The sequence below is a fragment of the Octodon degus genome, unplaced genomic scaffold (assembly GCF_000260255.1).
Source record: "Octodon degus isolate 3935 unplaced genomic scaffold, OctDeg1.0 scaffold00003, whole genome shotgun sequence".
Lineage (NCBI taxonomy): Eukaryota > Metazoa > Chordata > Mammalia > Rodentia > Octodontidae > Octodon > Octodon degus.
In genome coordinates, this window is record NW_004524579.1 from 12,794,344 (window position 1) to 12,812,624 (window position 18,281).

The 18,281-nt window shown below is 35.3% G+C and overlaps 1 protein-coding gene across 6 annotated transcripts in view; it reads left to right on the forward strand.

Moving 5' to 3' along the window:
- Positions 1-18,281, forward strand: part of Kiaa1328 (KIAA1328 ortholog) — a 434,847-nt gene that overhangs the window by 534 nt on the left and 416,032 nt on the right. For 2 of the 6 annotated variants that reach the window (XM_004623599.2, XM_023714416.1), the window contains exons 2-3: positions 7,470-7,505; positions 8,495-8,637. In XM_004623599.2, the coding sequence (XP_004623656.2) occupies positions 7,470-7,505; positions 8,495-8,637 (179 nt within the window). Of the gene's footprint in view, positions 1-5,283; positions 5,317-5,575; positions 5,595-7,469; positions 7,506-8,494; positions 8,638-18,281 lie in introns of those variants that run through there. The other 4 variants (XM_023714421.1, XM_023714430.1, XM_023714438.1 and 1 more) reach the window with 4 other exon arrangements.

Sequence of the window (18,281 nt, forward strand, 5' to 3'; positions counted from 1 at the left end):
TGGCGGTGAGGAACTCGGGAAAGGTGGCCTACCATCATGGCCGCGCCTGGGCTGGTAGCATCACTCTGCTGAGCCTCCCAGTCCTCAGGCGGAACGGGTGTGTAGCGTGAGCTTGTGGTTGAGGGAGACTGGGTGTCAGCTGGACGCGGCTGCCTTGATTTAGAATTGTCCGTGGTTGGCTATGATAGGAGCAAGTGAAGACCTGGTTAGACCTCGAAGGCTCATAAGTGATGAAGGCTTGGTGTTGGTGCTTTAGGAGAGATGTAGGGTTTGGCTTCACCTGAATTTCCTAGTGGCGTTTATTACGGAATGGGTTGTGAATCTTTGTACCTGGAAGTTCCTTTGATTTACCAGTGTGGATTGTGGATCACTATCTTCAGGGATTGACATTTGGGGATGGAGAACTTCTGGAGCTTTCTATCCCTCTGGTAGTAGTCTGAATACAGCACCTGCAGTGAGATTGAAATGTTTGCTTTATACTTGATCTGTCCCTGGATTAGGTATGCTGTTGTTGCCTGGGCTTTCGTTCTTGTAATTTTTTAAATTCTTCGTTATAAGGGCATCGTTTGGAAGAGGGAGTGTTGCTGCATGCCCAGAGGCTAGTATTTTGGTCTATTTGCTAGGCTTGGTGATAGCATTGCTATTATGTTTGGCAGAATCACTCCTTAGACATTGTACTTAGCTTCCTGGGAATCTTACAGAATTGTATTAGCAGTTCCTTTTATTGTGTTAACTAAGATTAGAGTGTCCTGTGGGTCGAGAATATTTTTGAAAACTATGCTGCTACATGTTTACTATTATGTACTTACTAAACATAGTTATCACTTGCCTCTGGTAGACTGGTGAGACACAAATGAAGTCGTGAACATAGACTCTGGATGAAAGCAAACCAGGGCACTGTGTGAATTAATTTTTTTTTCCTTTACCTATAATGAATGATATTTACCTATCAGGGATGAAAAGAGAATGTGTATGTTGGGGTTGAATTAGGAAGTCAGAAACTTGAGATGAGTTTTCCTCATGAAATTGATGAGACTCTTAAAAGTTATCAACTTGTCTATTTGTTTATTTTTTATTTTTGGTGGTACCAGGGATCAAAGTCAGGACCTTGTACTTGCCAGGCAATCATTTATTTCACTGAACTATCTCCCCAGCCCTAAGAGTTATCACCTTGTAACAATAGTATTGTTCAAATATAGAGTACATGGTTGAAGGGTGTGTGACAACTTGTTTCAGTTAGACCAGATAAGTTAATAAGCATGTAGACTGAACCTGTGCTCTTCCTTTGCTTATTTGTGTAGCTATATCATGTAGAAGTCATATAGATTTTCTCTTACTCTGAAGATTTAGTATCAAATGCTTATCTATCTCTTGATAGTAAGAAATTGAAATTGTATTAGAAAACATGGTAATGATTACATTTTATAGAAATTCAGATGCAGGAAAGGAATTGAAGGTTACTAGTACCACCTGCTTCCCTGGCCTAGTCCATATAATAAGCTATTAATATCAGCCTTCAGTTTTTTCTCTTTAAGTTGATAGGTAGGGCATCAAAGCAGTGTTAGATGTAAGTCTGTTACCAAATAATTGCTGAAAAGCATTAATGGTAGTTGTTAATCATTTGGTTTAATCCTGTGCTTTGCATTTTGATTTCATTTCTGTTAAAGTTAATGATTTCCCAGACCATCCCAAGGATCTTTACAGTAGAATTTTCAGTAGAAAAAGGTCAAATAGTATGTTTGTATTATTTGACATTCTTTTTACACTATTGAAAAAAACAATTTTCAATACCTCATCTAAGCAATTAGAGAAATGTGATTGAATGATTTCTTGGTCATGGAAGTTTCCATCATAAGAGGACAGATCATTTGTGACTGATAGTCACCTTTTTTTTTTTTTTAAACTGTTGTTCTTGTTTCATATATCCAGAACATTATGGTTTCAGCATTGTTATTTTGGGATACGTTTGCCTTAGTCCTTGACATGTAAAGGATGGATATGGCATATTACCATTTCATAGGTTAAATCTTCCGATAAAATATGCTTCATCAGTTGTAAATTGCTTTGCTGCTTCATTATAGTTGCTAGTAATAGGAGAAGTAGTAAATTTGACTGCGTAAATGCACTCAACAGGACTATCTTTAACAGTATTAGTAGCTCATTGTTAATAAATATGAACTGCAAGGGACACGCTCAAAACATTGCAGTTGCTATAATCTCTGCCATTGGATTTCCAAGTAAAGGTAGACAAAGACTTTATACTGATGTAAAAAACATATCGTAGCTCAGAAAGTCTTCATGCTTGATAATAATGTGCATACACCTGGATGTTAAAGTGGTTAGTACTAAACTTACTTCAGTCCTAGACATCTGGAATAGAGATGTGTATTATTTTCTGCCATATGTGCTCTGGGTTTGTTTGTTTCTTTTTTTGTGTGTGTTTGGTACAGGGAGGGTCTACAGAGTCTCACTATGTAGATCTGACTTGTTGTGATTCTCCTGTTTTCAGCCTCCCAAGTGCTGGGATTACAGGCACACACCACCATGCCCAGTTTCAATCACCATTTCAGAATGCCCCAGGGGTGGGGTCAGCATGCTGGGGAGGGAATGCCAGCCATTAAGCTCTGCTTAAGCAAGGCACTTTAGTTCCCTGAGCTATCTGGCTGGCTCTTGCCCTTGATTTCTAATTACTGCTTCAGTTTTGGGACTTTAGATTGATATCAGTATAAAAAATACTTTATAAGTTGTTATACTTGCCTTACTAAGGTGTGTGAAGTCAAAGTAGAAATAATGTGGCACATGGAATACAATAGTATAGCCAGTATACATTTGGCATATATTACATCTATTTCACTTTTTCATAAAAATGTAGGTTTTGGGAAAATTCTGTATAGTGAGATAAAAAGATGGAAGATTGATTATATATTAGAAAGAAAATTTGAATGCAAGCAATTTTAAATATTTTTATCTGTATCCTTTTTTAAAAAAATTGAAGTCACTTTAGTGTTTTTCTGTTTGAAAAGGTTTCATTTCATACTCAAGGCAGGGTGGTTATATGTTATTATTATCCTTAGTTATTGTTGACTGATCAGGACCAAAATCTCCCAAACTGGATGGTAAAGGCTTAAATAAATGAGTCAAGTGGTATGATTTTTAGAGCTCCAGGAGATTCCCTGGGTGGCCCGTATTTTTTCAGTTACAAAACAAGGGCGGGAAATACTGAAAAAGGCAAGGCTGGAATCTCTCAAGGACTTCTCCAAGTAAGACACCATGTTAATTTAGGAATGCTGTGTTATCTCTAGGAAGGTCTCTAACCAGGAATGATATGCCTGCAGCTCCAAATCTTTTATCTAGTTAATTGAGATTGGAACCATGTGTCCTACCTTGTCTTGTCCTTTGAAGCCTTATGGCTTCACCAGCCATTACAGGCCTCAGCTGGGATCAGTGACTCATACACGTTCACTTGAGTCTTTTGCCCATGTCCAGACAAGGGGCCTAGGCCTTGGACACACTCACAAGTAAGCATCAAAAGCCAATTGGTTAGTATTAAGTCCTGCTCTGAGCTACTTCGTAGTGTTCTCCACCAGGGTGGCCTGGCACAAGGGCAATAAATAGTTCATGGCAGCAGAGGACAGTAAAAGCAACAATAGAGTGCGGAAACAAGCCTTTTTCTGTGTCTTATCTAGACTGCTGGGGCTCGGGTGGTGCCAGCTCAATCCATGGAGTGATCCAGCAATTCCAGGGCTGCAGTATGAATCAGTTACAAACTCTGTAGATTCAACTATCTCCAAAAAACTCACCCTCCTATGACTGCATGAAGCTTTAGGGAAACATTTAGACACAAACCATAACACCAGGAATGAGTGACGGGAAGAGTAATGAGAAATGAGGTCAGAGGTAACAGGATACAGTGATCAAATTTTGAGCCCTGTGAGTCCTTATAAGTGCTCCTGTGCTTTTAATGTGAATGAATTTAACATAAATTTTAAAATGGGGGCTGGGGAGATAGCTCAGAAGAATAAGTGCTTGCCTGGCAAGCGCAAGGGCCTGAGTTAAATCCCCGGTTCCACCAAAAAAAAAGAATTTTTAAAATGTTCATTCCGATCACTGTGTGAAAAATGAGCTATTGAGGGGTTATGCCTAGAACTGAGAAAGCAGTTCTGAGTCTTGACTAGAGAAAAGGTGTCTTGGATCAAGGTGAGATATGTTGAAAAGTGGTTAGACAGTAGTTATGTATACATGTATTTTGAAAGCCTTACTAGCAGAATTTTAAGAATGTAAGATATGAAAGAAAAGTCAAAGATAATGTTATGATTTTGGCCTCAAATTCAGTGTTGAATTTGAACTTTTTTTTTTTTTTTTTTTTTTTTTTTTTTTTTGTCTTTTTGAGACAGGGTCTCACTCTGTAGTTCAGGCTGGCCTTGAGCTCACTTTATACCCCAGGCTGGTTTTGAACTTGCAGTGATCCTCCTGCCATAGCCTCCTGAGTGCTGGGATTACAGATGTGCACCACTATACTTGGCTCTCCCAGTCTTTTTTTATGTTTCATTTTGAGATGTGGTCTGTATAACTTGCTCAGAGCAGGCTTGAATTTGTGATTCTCATGTTTTAGTTTCCAAAGAATGCTGGGAGTATAGGCATGCACTACCTTACCTGGCAAATTTGAGATGTTTTGTATATAAGTGGTAATGTCAGGTTTGGGGGATAGGTACAAATTAAAGATTAATTTGGCAGAAATCAGCTTATTCATGGTATTTAAAGACATGAGGACAGGAGGAGATCATGAAGAGAAGGTGTAGATGCAATATCAGTGTAAGATTTAAGCCCTGGGGCATTCCCGAGATGTATAGGGCAGGAAGAGTCAGCAGACACAGAATAAATTATTAAAAGAGTAGGAGGAAAATTATTATTACAGTGTCATTGACAGGCGCAGAAGGTGTTTTAAGGAGAGTGGTCATCTATGTCAAGTGGTATTGATAGATCAAGTACAGAGAAGCCTGAGGATTAATGGATTTAACAGTACAGGATATTATAAGTATATTAATAGTAATCTTGGATTGGTGGACTTAAAAGGCTTGGTTTATTTTGTTTTGCTGACCTTGAACTCACTGTTTAGCCTTAGCTAGCCTTGAACTCAGAGCCATTTTCCTGTCTTAACCTCTCAAGTGCTGGGATTACAGGCTGAAAAGCTTGATTATAGAAAATTCAAGATTGAATGGAGGAGAACTGGAGGCAGTGACTGGGAACAGAAGTGGGACCATAGCTGGAGGGGAGTGTACAATCAAGAGAGATTTTTTTTTTTCTTGGAAAAATAAGGTATTGCATAGGTGGATGCTGATGGACCAAGTTAAATAGAAAAAATGATTTGTTCAGGAGAAAGGAGGAAAAAACAAATAGTATCTTTAGGAAAGAAGGTAATTTTTAATGTAAGAATTTGCATTTAGAGAGATGCTTCAAAGGTATTTCATCTGTAACAAAAAGAGGAAAAGCAGAGTCCATGAGCAGTGTAAAGTAAGCTGGCAAAAGCCTGGGGAAGATCTTTACAGTTTGTTTTCCTTAAAGAAATAAGAAACAGTTTACTAGCTGAGAGTAAGGTATGAGAGTAAGGTAACAGGTTTGGGGAGAAAATAGGAAATACTTGACCACATTTCCAAATCAGGGTGGAGCACAGTGTGCTCTCCAATGGCTGATCCCTTCCATTGTGAGCAGACTTGTTTGTGAGTGGCCTTAGGAAGTGTAGTTTGTTTTCCTTGACTCAAAAGTTGTGTTAGTCCTTCCATAGGTCATCTTTGGAGAGTAGTCTGAAAATTTTCCTCTACTTTGTCTTCTAGTTAAAAGCAATGGAACATGTGTCTATTGTCTTGAATTTTTCTCCTTAGATACTTTTTCCCCAAGTACATTTCAAATAGCAAATAGACAATTTACTGAGTGCTTATTGTGTGTACAGGGTCCTGTGTACATTCTAAGGGATATAAAAAAATTAATCTTTTTGTCATGGGTGAACTTGAACAATTTTATTTTATAAGGCTATTTTTATTTTTTATTTTTATTTTTTTGGTGGAACCGGGGATTGGAGGATTGGAACTGAGGCCTTTGCCCTTGCCAGGGGAGTATTTATTCCACTGAGCCATCTCCCTGGCCCTATTATAAGGCTATTTTTAAATTGGTGTCCAGTGAATTTAAACATTTTCTGCTCTCAGATGCTGTCAATTTCTTTGGCACCGTGGTTCTAACTTTGTTTACTTGCTTTATGTATCTCCTTTTCTAAACCCTATCTCTGATGTCTGAGGAAACTGAAAATTTAGGGAGACATTTTATCAGCTTAAATATTAAAGTTGTGGTACTTTAGGTGCTGCAGAGAGAAATGAACTTGCAGCTTGGACAGTAAGGATTTGAATATTCCTAATATTCTTATGTCATTCTAGGCATTTTTGGTTAGTATTGCCTGGAAAGACTCCATTATTAAGGTTGATATACTGTAGATTACCTTTTTGACCACATTATTAAACCTATTCTAGCCTTTTTCTAGAAGGCCATAATTAATAATTGCTTTGCATAGAGATCTTTGAGTACATTTTGCAAAAGAACAGAATACTTGGGAAATTTTCTAGATCATTTGGAAAGAAAATTGTCTAGCTGATGCTTATCTGGAGTATAATAGAAAATTTGGGCATATCTGGATTTAGGTATAGTTCTGACTATGATTTTGATTCCAAAGAGAAAGCTTTTAATTATTTTGGTCCTCTTTCTGTAGCAATGTTATAATCTTAGCCTTTCTAAATTTTGCCTTTTGAAATTCAAAGTGATTTTCTTTTTCTTAATTTTATCCACTTTTTTGATAGTAGGACTTTTTAAGACATTTTATGAATGCAGTGTAAAAGAATATTGCCTTTGTTTTTGCATGATTGACTTGTAACTCAGTGATTTGATCTTCAGAGCTCATCTTGAAATCCAGTATATGGAAATGTTAGGTAGAAGTAACTTGCTAGTTTCTTAATGGGCAAATTTAGCTGCTTGCTTACAAAAGGAAAGGAACTTGAAAACAGGGTGTATATAATAAGATATCTTGCTTTCATAATGAATAAAAAAGTTTTCATGAAACAAGGCTCTCCAAAATTTTTGTATATTATTTAAATACTGTTGATTTTGCTGCATTTAATTCAATTACCTGTCTTTCTAGTTTTATTTTCAATAGTTATCAATTTCTAGGTCATAAGATGAATTATAACATGCATATAATAGCAGCATTTAGAAAATGTTACAGTCTTTTTTTTAATTTTTTTTTTATTTTTCAACAAATAATACACTGCATATATTCTTCTTAGTGGTTAATTGCTGTACAAGATGCGGACTTGTGATCCTGTTTACAAACACCATTAGAACAAATCATTCTATTCATTAACAGAATGTAACTATATATCTATTGTTACAGTCTTTTACAGTATTTTCCTTCATGATTCTTTTCATAGTTTCTGATGAAGAACAATCAGTAGTGTTTGTTCCAGGTATGACTTTCTGTGTTAAAATTTGGGAAGCTTCCATTGTTTAAGTATTAGAAAGTAAAACTTGAGGATAATTTTGTAGGTATACTTGAATTCATAGCAGTCCATCAGAACCCAACATTATTTGTTCAAAACAAATATAAAAATTCACATGTTTAAAAACGTTTGACCAGAGTTTTAAGGTTTAAAATACTGGCTCTTTTTAGGAACTAGCTAGATTGAGTCAACTTTTAATGAACTTGCAGTATATTTAATGTATTAAGGGATATAGATTCTTTTTAAAATCTTTTAAATGAATAGTCTAAATGTATTACTTCAGACCATTTTATAGTGAAAAAAGATCTGTATATACAAAATAGCATAGATATACAGCTACTTTCTTAGCTCAATGAGAGGAAAGTTTTTAAATAAGTGTTTAGACAAGATACCATGTCTGCATCTAGTACTATGAATAATTGCTATGAAGACAACAATATGCAATGTATTATTGTAACTGTCCTACTAACCTGTTTTGAAACTGTCTCATTGTACTTTTTTCTCAATAAAATTAATATAAAATGTATCACTTCAAAAGAACATGTAAAAACTTTTTGATACAGGTATATATAAGAAATTCTTTAACATTTAATGGTAGTTATTAGATGAATAGTAAAATGAAATCATTGAAAGTACCCTGCTTAGGTGGTATCTTTGATTCTCCTAATGTTAAGGTATCAGTGATACATGTTCAAATTACTTGGCTTTATTGTGGCTTATAAATGTTTACATTGCCTTTTAAAATATTGTAATTGATTTTTTATAGAATTTCTTTAAAGCATAATCTTTTCATGATGCATTATATATTGAGAGCTTTAAAATGAATTTTGTAAAGAAAATCCTTTCCATCCCATTCCATAAAGTAGAGAATACCAACAAAGGAAGGTTGATGGAGAAGGGTTTAAGAGAGTAAGATGATACATTTTTCTGAAATCTTGTTTAATGAAAACCCATAGGAATTTCTACAGAAGGAAATATGAGGTCAAGACACAAGTTGCTAAATCCGAAAGCTGATGTTAAAGTGAAGACTTCCAGGGTGACTGATGCTTCAATTTCTGTGGAGGCTTTAAAAGGTTCAGGAGATTCAGTAGATGAACAGGTCAGTAATTTTTTAGAAGTATTTTATTAGTTCTTTTAAGTGGTGACCAAGAAGGGCAGAAGAAGCTGAAATTAAAAGAACATGAGGTGATCTACAAGCATTCATTAAAAGGTAGAGAAACTTCAAAGGTTTTCTTTAATGATACTGATTATGAATGTAAAGTGTCTAGATTACTCTAAGGTTTTGCTTCAAATATCTAGACATGTTTTAAGCCTTACGAAAATTTATTCTTTTAATACAGCATGTCTTCAAAGGTCTGTATTTTGATCTATGTGGTAGTAAATCAGATTAATAAGAATTTTCTTAAAATTATATATCCTTTATTATTTCTGTTATTGTGAATTTGTTGATGGATATACCCTTTTATATAAAAATAATGTTCTATTAAAAAATTGGCCTGGCTGGGGATATAGTTCAGTGGCACAGTGCCTGCCTGGCAAGCATGAGATCCTGAGTTCAATTCCCAGTACCAAAAGTAATTGGCCTATATTATTATTATTATCATTGCCTTCACTTGGAAAATAATCCTTACTTTTTATAGCCCAGTCATTTATTTCTGCCTTGTCTTAATCATAATGCCTGTGTACATTTTTGGTCATTTTGTATGTCACCTTTCAGACAAGTATCTAGTTGGATCTTCCTTTATATATCTAGAGTTCTTCCATTTGACTTTTTTTCTGCCCAAAGGACTTCTAACTTACTTACTTTAATTTCTTTTCATTAAAAACACACACACACACACATTAGAAACAATACAGAATTTCAGAAAACAAGATAATAGGAATTCAACAGTGGTTGTTATATTGCATCTTGTTGTCTTCATAGTAGTTGTTCAGATTACAGATAAAAGCATGCAAAATTGGTCAAAAATTAAGCATTAACTGTTCCTTTCAATAAACACTAGAAATTAATAGTACAGTTATCTTAGCTATCGTGTGTGTATGTGTGTATTTTTTTCCTCTTGTTTCTTTTCTCCTTTCTGTCATCCCAGTTATTTTTTCCTATTGTGCAGTTTCTTTCCCTTTCACAATATCTATTGTACCTTTTACATTTTATTTACTCTCTCAGGTTCTTACACTAAGGAGATAATACGATGGTTACACATGCAGGTCTGATTTATTTCATTTCTGTGTATGGTCTCTAGTTGCATCCATTTACCTTCATGTTTATCTTTCTTTATAGCTGAGTAGCACTCCTTTGTGTAAAAATGCATCTTTTTTCTCGATGCCTCAGTTGATGGGCATTTCGGTTGTTTCCAAGATTAGCTATGACAAATTGTAGTGTTATAAACATGGTTGCTTTCACTTTAGAATCAGGAACAAGATAAGAATGTCCACTGTCACCAGTCCTATTGAGTGTAGTTCTTATTTTTATTTTTAATTAATTAATTTTGTGTAACTGGGGATTAAACTCAGGCCCTTATTCTACTGAGATATCTCCCCGGCCCTATTTATTTTTTGCGGTATCAGGGATCAAACTTGACATGTGCTGGACAGGCACTTACGCCACCAAGCTATATCTCCAGCCCTTATTTTAATTTTTATTATATTTTCTCTCCTCAGCTAAAGTTGAAGACAGTATTTACAATCTATGACCTGTGGGCCAATCTTTCTCTTGTTCGTTTTGTAAATGCATAAAATTTGTTTGAATCTCAGTTATGCCCATTTTAGATATTGTCCGTATCTGTTCATATTAACAATGACAGAGTTGCTACAAACTGTATACCAGTAAGCCAAAAACATTTGCCATCAGATCTTTCATAGAAAGTTTCACAATCCCTAATTTGTACTCTTGAAGACATTCTAAAATCTAGTTTGTTACTCATGATTATGTTCAGTTGTCTACAAATTTAGGTGTGATTATGATATCAAGCGTCATTTGTGTTTTATCATGTATCATTACCCTTTTTTATGGCTAAATACACAATAGTTTATTCATTCATCAGCTAATGCATACATTCAGAATGATGCTGTCATGAACTTTTATATACTAGTTTGTGTGTGAAAATATTCTCTGTTCTTTTCCAATATAGCTAGTATTGCTGAGTCATGTGGTAATTATGTTTAACTTTTTGAAAAACAAACTATTTTGCAAAGTGACTTTCCTATCAGCAGTGTATACAGTATCCAGTTCTCCACATTCTCACTGACATCTGTGTTCACTTTTTTTAATTTAGCCATCACCCTGTTGCCACACCAACTGGGTATGAACTGATTGTTCACTGATACTGGTTTGTGTTTTCCTAGTGACTAAAGATGACAAACATCTGTCATCTTTAATGGTATTGATACACGATAAAACACAGATGAAGCTTGACAAACATCTGTATACCTCATGGTTATTTGTATGTCATTTCTCAGACAAGTATCTAGTTAGATATTTTGTATATGTCTAGACTTCCATCTGACATTTTTCTTCTGTCCAGAGAAATTTCTTTAACATTATTATAGTTCTGGTATATAGGGAATTATTATTATTTTTTAGCTTTTGTATGTCTAATATGTATTTTCTTTCATTTTTGAAAGATAGGTTTTTCTGGTTATAGATTTCTGAGTAGATAATTGTGTATCTGAATGCTCAAATGATGTTTCTTAGCTTACTGTCTTGCATTGTTTTTGAGAAGTCTGCTGTCATCCTTTTACTCCTGTTAGTGTATAAGTTCTGATTGCTTTTAAGATTTTTCTTCTTACTACAGATTTTGAGCAATTTGACTATAATGTGCCTTGGAGTAGTTTTCTACATAAGTATCTCTTTTGGCTGTGATTTGTTAAGCTTTTTCAGTTTTTATGTTTATAGTTTCATCATATTGGGAACTTTTTTGCTCTTTTTTCTTCAGACATTTCTATGTTTCCATCTTTTCTCTTTTGATGACCTCAGTTACACAAATATTAGTTTGACTGAAGTTATCCAGTAGTGCTGAGATCCTTTGTGTGTGTGTGTGTGTGTGTGTGTGTGTGTGTGTGTGTGTGTATCTTGTATTGGTATTGCTGTATCTCAAATTCATAAATGATATTCTTTTTGTAATAGCCTAACCCACCACTGACTCCATCCAGTATAATTTTTCATGTGAAAAAATGTAGACTTTATAAGCTTAGTATGGATCTTTTATTTTTTTTTATTTTTTTCAGCTTCACATGGGATATTTTTTTTTCCCATAATTTTAGAGTAACAAATAGCAATGAGACTGTTTCAAACCAAATTGGTAGGACAGTTTCAATAATTAACACATTGCATACATTCTTCTTAGTGGTTAATTGCTGTACAAGATGTGAACATGATATCCTATCCACAAACACTATTAGAACAAATCCCTCTATTCATTAAGAGAATGTATCTATATATCTATTCTAACGATTTTGAATACACAGATACAAAATGGACATTCATTTGGTATCTCCTTTTTTTGTTTAGTTCCATTATTTGAATATTATAGGTGTGTGAACTCAGCAAAATATTCTAAGAGTCCAGTAGTCCATAATAGTATTGGGTCTTCCGCTTGACTGGCAGTGTCAGAAATTGTTGACCTGAGTCCCCTACAGCTCAACATAACAGCATGGCTTTACTTCTTATATTTCGTTTTTTTACTTTTCTGCTGGATGGTTAAGACCAAGATAAAGCAAGACCTATGCAACAAGAGTTGTAGCTTTTGGGTCTGATGAGGTCAGCAAAATCCCCTCAGGATTTATCCTGAGATCCTGTACCTCAGATTGTAGATCTGTTGTCAGTGTCAGCCATGTGGATGAGTCACAGTCATTGCTTGGCCAATGTGCTCTCTGGGAAAGCCTGAGAGATTGTTTTCTCTCCATGTGACTCTCCTTAGGCACACTCTACATCATCAATCACTTTCCTCTTTGGCCCCATATGGGTCTTTTATTTTTATCTTCTATAACTCTACCTAAACATGCTCAATCATTCTTCTAGCTTATCAAACATATAGAATATTGACTGTTTTTATCTACTAAATTTGATCATCCTAGTCATTTATATGTATGTTTTTGTTGAATAATTATAGATTACTCTTTTTTGCCTGCTTTGATTTTCATTGTTGTTGGGTTTTTTTGTTTATTTGGGTAGCAACAAACAATGTGAATTTTACCATTCTCTATTCTGAATATTCTATTTCTAGAAAGAATCTTGGACCAGGGAGATAGCTCAGTAGAATAAGTGCTTTGTCTGGCAAGAACAAGGTCCTGAGTTCAATCTCTGATACCGAAAAAAAAAAAAAAAATCCTGAGATTTGTTTTGAAATAGTGTCGTTTGGAATTGGTTTGTTTCTTCCAAGTCTTGATTTTAAGTTCTTAATGTTGATACCAGGGTTATTTATTTATTTATTTATTGTCTTTTTGAGATAGGTTCTTGCTGTGCAATTCAGACTGGTCTTGAGTTCACTTTGTAGCTCAGGCTGGTATCAAACTCGAAACAATCCTCCTGCCTCAGCCTCCCAAGTACTGGGATTACAGGTGTGTTCCACCACACCCAGTGATTCCAGGGTAATTTTAGAAAGGGTTACATCTGCCCATCCTTGGGAATATTCTTTGTGATAGCCTCTTCAATTACAGGACTCCACTGTGGCTGGTGGGAACCTGGGCTCTTCTTCATAGTGTATTAGGTACTAAAAGTATTTTTTTTTCTTTTTCTTTTGGCCGGCTCAGTCTACCCTGAGGGGACTGAACCTTGGTCCCCTGCACCTGCCCAAACTTGCCAAAATTTGATCCTTATGTGTGTTAGCAATGTTGTATATTTTATGTGGGTTGCAAGACAATTCCTTTTCAGTCAATAGCATAGGCAAACCAGAAGGATGCACATGTCTACAAAGGTAAATGAGGAGGAACAGTCAGAGAGACTTCAAATGTTCCGGTCTAACAGATGTGCTTTAGACCACTGAGCTGTCCCGCGAGCCACAGGTACAAAAGAGTTATCATTATTCACTTTGGATTTTTTTCTCTTGTACTTAGGTGGTTCCCTCATACACATGTTCTTTAATACTCACCTGTTGACTTAAATGAACTCTACTTATTTCTGGAGCTCTTTCTATATGGCTTTGTCCTCTTTTACATTGCTCCACAAATTTTAGAAACTTTTAAAAAATTTTCCCATGATTTTATTAGTCTGTTTTGATTGGACCACATTTCCAGGTAGGTAGGTGAGTTCCAGGATGAACTGTGTTTCCAGGTACAAAGACCACTGAACGCTTTTGTCCTCCTTGTTCCATAAACAGTGATCACAATGCCTCATCAATCACTCTCCAAATACTCTCCTTTGGTGGTTTATCATGTCCTGTGTACTGGACTAGAGTGAGAGTAATCTCTAGAGTAGCATAAGATTTCTTTTTTATAAGAGAAATAGCAGTGAGGCAGTTTCAAAACTGATTAATAGCACAGTTTCAATAATTAATATATTGTACATTGTTATCTTCTTAGTGGTTATCCATAGCACAAGATGCAGACAGGATATGCTGTCCAAACACTTGGTACAAATCTTTCTTCTCATTGAATTAAGCAAAAGTAGTTGTATAACTATCCTAACTATCCTGTCTAATCAGATACAAAATGGTCCTTCTTTAGTAAGCCCTTTTTTTGTTTAGTCCTGTCAGAGATGGGTATTCCATTGGCATCTAAATACTATAGGTGTGTAAATTCAACAAAACAATCCAACACAGTCCAGCAGTTCACAATAGTAGTGGGTTATCTGCAGAAGTTGTTGACTTGAGCCTTTCACAGGTCAACCTATTAATATGGCTTTACTGTATGTATCTTGTTTTTATGCTTTTCTGCTGGATGGTTAAGACCAAGATAAAGCAAGACCTATATAACAAGAAATGTAACTTTTGTATCTGATAAGGTCAGTCAAGTACCCTCAGGATTTATCCTGTTACCCCTGTACTGCAGTTTGCAGATCCATTGTCAGTGTCAGCCATGTGGATGAGTCACAGTCATTGCTTGACCAATTTGCTGCCTGTGAAAGCCTGAGAGAATGTTTTCTCTCCAGGTGGCTCTCCTTAGGCACATTCTACAACATTGAGCACGTTGCTCTGTGGCCCCAAAATCTCCTTGATGAGAAAACTTGGGAAACAACTGAGTTACATGATGTTACAGTATAGGTTCTCCTATGTTCTGAGTCTTCAGTGACCTTGAAAGGCTAGGGTCAAAATGTTGGCTCTCCTTGCAGCCCTTTTTTGTCTCTAATTTTTGATCTGCAAACTTAGGTTGTTAACCCTCCAGAAGAGAAGCTTATTACCTATAACATATGCAGTTGGGTTTAACCTCACTATCTGTTTGAATATCAAACATCTTAGGTATAACATGGAACAGGTATTTTCCATCGAGTATTGATGTGTTAAGCTTTAAATCCCTACAGTATATGGAGAAAAAAATTAAAAAATGAAAAATATTTAAAGAATATGAATAAACAATTACGTATTTTTACACAGAAATTTAGAAATCTAAGCATATACAGCTTTGTAGCAGGACAGTGTTGTGACACTGGTTTTTCCTTGTATCTTTTTTTTTTCTTTATTACCTTTAAAAAAAAATTTACTTGAGAGACAGTATGGTAATAATTGGTGTGTCATGACAAGAAGTACATATTTGGAAAACCACAATGACAGGCATTCCCAGTGTAACCCTTCTATTACACATTGCTATCTTTAGTGCAATTGCTTGGTTCACAAGTGTCAGCATAAATAGTCAGGGTAAGAATCCTACCAATTAAGTGCTAGTTTGAAAAAGCTGCTGATGTTTCTTAGGATCATTGCCTTACCCATCCTGTGCATATAAATGTAGGGCTTTGCCCCTGACATATTTCCCAGCTTTTCTCCTTGCCCACTCCTCATTGTCCAATCCTCAAGTTCTCGCTTTAATTTTAATTGTGTTATACCTTTCTATTTGTATTTCTTCTTTTGAGTTCTTATACTAGGGAGACTATATGATATTTACACATGTGGGTCTGGTTTTTTCACTTATGAGTGTATCTTCAAGTGGCATCCACTTAAATATAAATGCTTCAAGTTTATCATTCTTTATAGCTGAGTAATATTCCAGAGTAATAAAATACAACATCTTTTTCAACCATTCCTCATATGACAGCCATCTTGGTTTTTTCTAAGATTTGGCTATCACAAATTGTGCTGCGATAAATATGGGTACACATATATCACTATGATTTGATGTTTTCAGTTCCTTTGGGAAAATTCCCAGTAGGGGGATAGCTGCCTTGAATGGGATTTCTAGTCGTACTTTTTTAAGGAGTCTCCACACTGATTTCCATAACGGTTGCACCAGTCTACATTCTCACTAGCAGTGGAGAAGGGATCCCTTTTCCTCACAGCCTCTCCAACATTTGTTGATTGATTTCTTTATCATAGCCATTCTTTCTGGGGTGAGATGGTTTCTCAGTGCTATTTTAATTTGCATTTCATGGATGGCTAGAGATGTACAGAATTTTTTCATGTATTTACTCTCTTCTTTAATTTCGTCCTCTGAGAAGTTTGTTCTTCTTGGATGGCCATTTGTGCACTGGGTCTTTAAAGTTTGGGGCCCTAGTTTTTTTTTTTTAGTTCTTTATAAATTCTAGAGAGCAGACCTTTGTCTGAGTACTTATTTGTCATGATTTTTTTCCACATTTGTAGGTTGTCTTTTCACTTTGTTGGTACTTACTTTTAATGTGCAAAAACTCAATAAGAGGAGGTCGCAGTTGTTAATTCTTTCAAGTGTTACCTATGCGATTTGATTTTCATACATGAAATCTTTGCCTACCCCCATGTCTTCAAGAGATCCTGCTACTTTCTCTTCTAGGAGATTTAGTGTTTCTGTTTTAATGTTTAGATCCTTAATCCATTTTGATTTTAGCTTAATTGATGGTGATAGACCTGGGTCAAGTTTTAGTTTTCAGCATGTAGAGAGCCTGTTTTTCCAGGACCATTTGTTAAAGAGGCTATCTTTCTTCCAGTGAGTATGTTTGGCCCCTTTGTCAAAGATCAGGTGGCTGAGTATGTTGTTAGATGCCTCTCCATCTTCTGATCTTTTCCATTGATCCTCAGGTTTATTTCTTTGCCAATACAATGCTGATTTTATCACAGTACCTTTGTAGTATAATCTCAAGTCAGAAATTGTAACGCCTTCTGCCTTGTCTTTGTTGGCCAGGATTGCCTTTGCTATTCTAGATCCTTTCTGGTTCCAAAAAAATTTTAGGAACGATTTCTCTAGGTCTGTTGTTGGTAGTTTGATAGGGATTGCATTAAATCTGTACAGCAGTTTTGGGAGTATGGCCATCTTCACAACGTTGGTTCTTCATATCCAGGAGTAGGGAATATCTTTCCATTTTTTGAAATCCTCTATGATCTCTTTTTTCAGAGTACTATATTTTCCTTGTAAAGATCTTTGACTTCTTTAGTAAGATCAATTGCATGGTATTTCAATTTCCTTGGTGCTATTGTGAAAGGTATTGTTTCTATAATTTCCCTCTCAGTGTGTTTGTTATCTGTGTAGAGGAATACTATTGACTTTTCTGTATTGACTTTCTATCCTGCTATACTACTGAATTTGTGTATTAATTCTGGTAGCTTCTTGGTGGAATTTTTTGGGTCTTCCAAGTAAAGTATCATGTCATCTGCAAATAATGATGATTTAACTTCTTCTTTACCTATTCTTATTCTTTTTTTTCTCCCTCTTGTCTAATGGCTGTAGCTAATGATTCCAGAGCTATATTAAATAGAAGTGGTGATAGGGGACATCCTTGTGTTGTGTCAGATCTTAGAATAAAAGATTTCAATTTTTCCCCATTTACAATTATATTAGCTTTGTGTTGTCATAGATGGCTTTTATCAAATTGAAGTAGAGATCTTCTATTCCAATTTTCTGTAGGACTTTTGAACATGAATGAGTATTGGACACTGTCAAAAGACTTTTCTGCAGCAATTGAGATGATCATGTGGTTTTTAGTTTTCACTCTATTGGTATAGTGTATTACATTTATAGATTTTCAAATATTGAACCAACCTTGCATCCCTGGGATGAATCCTACCTGTCATGGTGTATGATCTTCTTGATGATTTGTTGTATTCTATTTGCCAGGATTTTATTGAGGATTTTTGTATCTATGTTCATGAGGGAGATTGGCCTGTAGTTTTATTTTTTAGTTGCATCTTTCCCTGGTTTGGTATCAGTATAATACTTGCCTCCAAGAATGATTTTGGGAGGATTGCTTCCTTTTCATTTTTGTGGAAGAGTTTGAGGAGTATAGGGATTATGTCATCTGTAAATTTCTTATAGAATTCAGCTGTGAATCCATCTGGATCTGGACTTTTCTTTGTCGGTAGGATTTTTATTGCATTTTGTATTTCATTGGCTGTTATTGGGTTACTGAGAGTTGTTATATCTTCTTGATTCAGTTTTGGTAATTTGTACCTTTCTAGAAATTTGTCCATTTCTTCTGTGTCTTCTATTCTGTGCGTGTAACAATTCTCAAAGTAGCTATTGATAATTGTTTGAATTTCCACTGGGTCTGAGGTGATTGCACCCTTTTCATTCCTTTATTTATTTATTTATTTATTTACATCAGTTATTTCTATTTTAAAGAAAGAAAAAAAAATAAAAACAGTGATACAAAATCTCAAAACAAGATTTTAGGAGAGTAACAATGGTTAG